Source organism: Phytophthora sojae (assembly GCF_000149755.1).
Source record: "Phytophthora sojae unplaced genomic scaffold PHYSOscaffold_15, whole genome shotgun sequence".
Taxonomy (NCBI): domain Eukaryota; phylum Oomycota; class Peronosporomycetes; order Peronosporales; family Peronosporaceae; genus Phytophthora; species Phytophthora sojae.
In genome coordinates this window covers 382401-387097 of record NW_009258129.1, presented here as the reverse complement: position 1 = coordinate 387097, position 4697 = coordinate 382401, and the positions used below count along the sequence as shown (strand labels likewise).

General features: G+C 50.7%; 2 protein-coding genes across 2 annotated transcripts; one reads left to right on the top strand and one right to left on the bottom strand.

The window, feature by feature from the left end:
* Positions 1-2546: 2546 nt before the first annotated feature.
* PHYSODRAFT_341999 (hypothetical protein) lies at positions 2547-3032 on the top strand (the record flags this gene model as incomplete). The annotated part of the gene is made up of 2 exons (XM_009540366.1): positions 2547-2711; positions 2847-3032. The coding sequence occupies 2 exons, from the start codon at positions 2547-2549 to the stop codon at positions 3030-3032; spliced, it is 351 nt and encodes a 116-aa protein (XP_009538661.1).
* Positions 3033-3283: 251 nt separating this feature from the next.
* Positions 3284-3802, bottom strand: PHYSODRAFT_341998 (hypothetical protein; the record flags this gene model as incomplete). The annotated part of the gene is made up of 1 exon (XM_009540365.1): positions 3284-3802. The coding sequence occupies one exon, from the start codon at positions 3800-3802 to the stop codon at positions 3284-3286; it is 519 nt and encodes a 172-aa protein (XP_009538660.1).
* Positions 3803-4697: the final 895 nt, after the last annotated feature.

The following is a 4697-nucleotide window of genomic DNA, read 5'->3' as shown; positions in this document are numbered from 1 at the left end:
TGAAAATCAGCATCCTGAACCAGCGAAGTCTGGGTCGGTGAACTCTGAAAAATTGTGGAGTACAAGCTGAACCCTGGAGAACGCTACGGATGGTGGGAAAACAATGATCCTGACCCGAAGAAACGTGATGTGGCGATGGTGCATGGCGCTGTGAACGACTGCCGGACGAGAGTTCTCCTGGATACCGTGGGTAATATTTGTTCTCGTAGGCTGAGCAGCCATTGTCATCGTCAAAGGTGGGGAATCGTGATGATCGACCACTGATGAGGTCATTGCATGGATTTGAAAGCGGTGGGAACGCCACCTGAATCTCCGGACGAAAACTTTATACGCGCGTTGAATGCCCGGACACCGTCTTGACATAGCGCCACGCTCCGATATCGCTGTGGCACTTCCACGACCAGCGGCTTGTCCTTGCACTTGCCGTGCTCTCCGATCGGCAAATTCCCATCCAGCGGATCATTATTCTTCAGGTACACGTCCACGTCCACTGATTGACACAAGGCGGTCCCCAGAAAATTGCCGACGATGTGCCGTCACCTCTGTGACCTGGAGTTTGTATCGGATGCTGATTGGTGGATGACTTGGATTCGGCGCGGCTGTACCCGTGTGACATGGATGGCGACTGTGGGAGAGAAGTGATTTCTCGGGATGAATCCAGCGCCTGACCGCAGATGGGCCCAACTGGCTGGAAGTGTGAATCCTGGGAGTGCACGCCCAGGATTTCAGAGAACACTCAGTCCAGCCGCGGACTTTCCCTTACGATGAGTGCCTAAAGTCTGGCGGAAAGTGTCTCTGGAGGAAGTATCCCAGAGTACGCCTCATCTTGCTGTGGCTAAGAGTGCCCAGAGGATCAAATTACCCTGAGAATCAACCCACTACTACCATGATCATGCGCAGGAGGCCGCTAAACCCACTAAAAGTGTGGCTTTGTGGGGATACACACGAGCCTGCAATGCAGCAGACTTGTTACCCAGAGTGCCGCACGGAAACCCAGAGTGCCGCACGATGACCCAGAGTTCACCTCCCTGAGTGCAGGTGACCCAGAGTTCCAAAGATGATTCTCTGGGTTTGGACCATAAATCCAGACTCTCTATACTGAACTTAAGTGTTTCCCGAGTCAACACCCAAAAATCCCCACAGTTCCCCAAGATTCCTCAGAATTCCCAGGATTTCAGAAGATGACCCTGAGTGTCACCCGGTTTTCAGGGACTCGAGTCAGTTCGAAGCCAGTCTGCAATCAAAGTGATGCGTGACCTTGAAGAACCCTTGTGGATGCGCAGACTGGATACTTTCAAGGAGTCGAGAGGGAGTCCTGCATCATACTAAACCAAGTCTAAGGACCCACAATTGGCACTTTCAACGCCGTGCGACAATAGATTCGCAAGCCGATCGCAAGTTTGGACCGCTGAACCCAAGGTATACTGAAGACAAGACATTTGACCCCAAGCATAGTGAACAGAAGATATTTGCCCGAAGAAGAGAGAGAGAGAGAAGTAGCTGATAAAAACCAGAGTTCCTTTTACCCTGTACTGCGCAAGTGACTTCGGCAAAGCCTGCCGATGGAAATCCGGAGGACCCGAGACTACGACCGCGGGACGCTAAGGGCACAGCAACGGTGAAGGACAGCCGTTTGTGTGGGCTCCATCAAACTCAAGCCCAGTTACGTGGTGACCAGCGACGGCCTTGAGCTTCCTGGGGTGATCCATCTATTCCATATCCTAGTTGGGTCACTTGCTGTGCTCGTGGTAGCCCATTTCATATTATTCCAGAGGGTATTCTGGGGTGCTAGGTAGTCGCCTCCAGGATTTTGTATTGACTGCTTGTGTAAAGGGAAGGTAACTGATAGTGATTGTATTTTCCTCCTTTATTGGAGGTGGTGCGCGTTTGTGTGAGTCTCAGGGGAGCTAGGCCCCTGAATTTCAGACTCGAGTGAGCCTAGTGTGTGTGTGACCCACCGTCCAAGGGTCCAAAAGAATAAGTGACGGCTAGTTGTAGTGTTTGTATACTCTGTATTTGTTGGTTTTATCGAGCTAGGAGGGCATTTGGGTAAGGTGTCTTCTGAGTTCCAAGTCCCAGCGTTGACTGAAATCCTGGACCCTGAATTCGTGATATTCTGGGTTTCAGGGGATCTTATTCTCTGGGTTTGCCTTTTGGTGTGGAGGTGCGTTCTGAAGTAGACGTGCGCTCCCGCACTTCTTCGAGGCTACATTTACAACCGGTGGAGTGCCGTTCCGTCGAAGACAAACGAGCCGACAGGGATTACATAAGGTACCCACGCCAACCAAGGAGTGTGATTCTCAGGGTTTAAAGCTTTGCGGCTGCAAATCTCTGGGTCTATCTTCTTGCTGTTGACTCTCAAGTCGATTCTCTGGGTCTACCCCTGGGGAACAGTCTTGGGCTGCGCTATACGAACCCCCCTGGGCGACAAAGGTTTCATCGGCCTCGCCTCAGCTGGTGCGCGTGCCCGGATTCGATTGTCGAGGATTTCGCCGGAATCAAGTGTTGAAGAAGTGCTGAGTGCCCGTCAACTTCAAGCTACCAAGATGCCTGGAGGACGAGGGGCGAAGAAGAGTGGACGCGGTGACGGAGGACGCGGTGAGGCGTCACGTCAGTCGCGTCGTGTTCAAGGTATGGAGCCTGAGGAGCGCAAGGACCTGGAAACAGTCGTCCGCGACGCTCGGAAGGCGAACGTTGCAAGCGCGGTCATCGTCTGTCAGTGCACTTGGGAACCGAGGAAGGAATTCATACTACGAAAGCACCTCTACTAGCGGGAGTCACTTGCTTCCTCCTTCCCCAACGAATTTCCCATTCAGGCTCTGCAGTCATGTAAACAATCGCTCTAGACGGAGATCCGAAACGAGGAACACCTACTGAACCAGGAGAATGCAGAGTACGCCGACCAGATCGACTGCTTGAGTGTGAATATCCAGGCGTGTCTCGATGATGATCTAAGTGGTACACGCTTCAGCTTCTCTCCACCACGCCGTGGGAAGAGCAAGAAACTTGGAGAAGTAGCTGTCTTGAACTAGCAACCATGGTTAGCAGCCAGCCAACCACGAGGAGACTGGACGTGCCCGACTTGAAATCCTGCAGAGCAAACCTCGGCTCGCTGAAGATAGAGGATAAGATCGAGTCAAGCGCATGTTTCATGCGGATCTGAGTACCGAACGAATCTGCTTTGACAGCGATTACGCGGCTTTTGCAGAAGGTTTAGTCACTTTGAAGCAGGTTTTAGCACTGACAATATTTCAACAGATAGGTTTCGACTGAACCTTACTGATTAATTCCTGTACAACCACGAACTCACAGTACGTCTGCAATCCCACCTTTTCAAAGCTTCGTCAACTGGTCGTCGCTGTTGCCATTGCCGTACTTCTCGCATCTGCAAGATTATAGCCTTGGGGTCCGCGGCCTTGAACACGGAACTTCCAGCAACGATCCTGTTCTCCGCAGCCGCGTCGACCGTAGAGGGGCCCAGTCCACCGTCCACTTCGATGTCCAGCGTCGGGTACTTGGCGCGAATGGTCTCCACCTTGGGCATCATGTCGGCCATGAAGCTCTGGCCGCCGAAGCCCGGCTCCACGGTCATGACCAGCACCATGTCCACGAGCTTCACGTACGGGAAGGCAGCCTCCGCACTGGTAACAGGCTTGACGGCCAGACCCACCTTCATGCCGGCGTCGCGGATCTGTTTAATGAGGGTGAGTGGGTCCTTCACCGACTCCAGGTGGAAGGTGAACTGGTCACCGCCAGCCGCAGCGATGTCCGACACCCACTGCTCGGGCTTGGCCACTATCATGTGCGGTCGAAGATACGCCTTGGTGTGCGGCCGCAGGCACTTGATGACAGGAGGACTGCATTGAGAAAAAAATCAATGTTAGTGGTTTTGGAATGGTTGAAGACATTACCGATGAGTCAAAGAGTTTGAACTCTTTAATTCTTTAACTCATCGGTAATGTCTTCATCCATTAAAAACCCGCTAACATTGACTTTTAAAAACGTGAGTCACAAAAATTACAGCAAGAAGCGCTGACCGTGCACTTTAAGTTGCTACCCGCAGCACAGGAATCGAATAATTTGTTCACGCGATATCGAGAAATGAAAATCTACTGCATACTGAACGGAGAAGTATGAATTAATTGATGAGACTGCCTCAAACAAAATGATACAGCGACACCTCTATAAATGACACCTAGTTCGCTCGGTCTAATACGCTGTTTCAGTTAAAGAATTGATCAGATAAAGAAATGGCTACACTTCTAATGGCTACATTTTCATATGTTCGGTGCACAGTACAAGGGCTTTCTTTACCTGGTACCCTTCCAGCATTTTCGTACTCTTGTTTTGTTTCGTCTTTACACAGACAGAACTAACGGTAGGCGCGGTATTGTCTGTTCCTACTCCTTCTTCTCATTGGTATTAGCAGAATCGCATCCCCTCAGGTTGTACGTGAGTTTCAATACAGTGAGGTTATGGGAATATTTGCTGTCCCGATATCCTGCCACCATGCCTGCAGTTTTAGCTTTTGCTTGGTATCGACTGCATAGCCCCTAGTTGTCTCGACATCATAATATTTTAGTTTTTCGTAATATATTTATGTACGCTGCGCTGATTGTAAAATACTGTGGCTAGCTTATTTATCAGTATTTACAAGCTTGCAGCTACTGCAAACTCTTTGTTCCAGCTTAGCATCC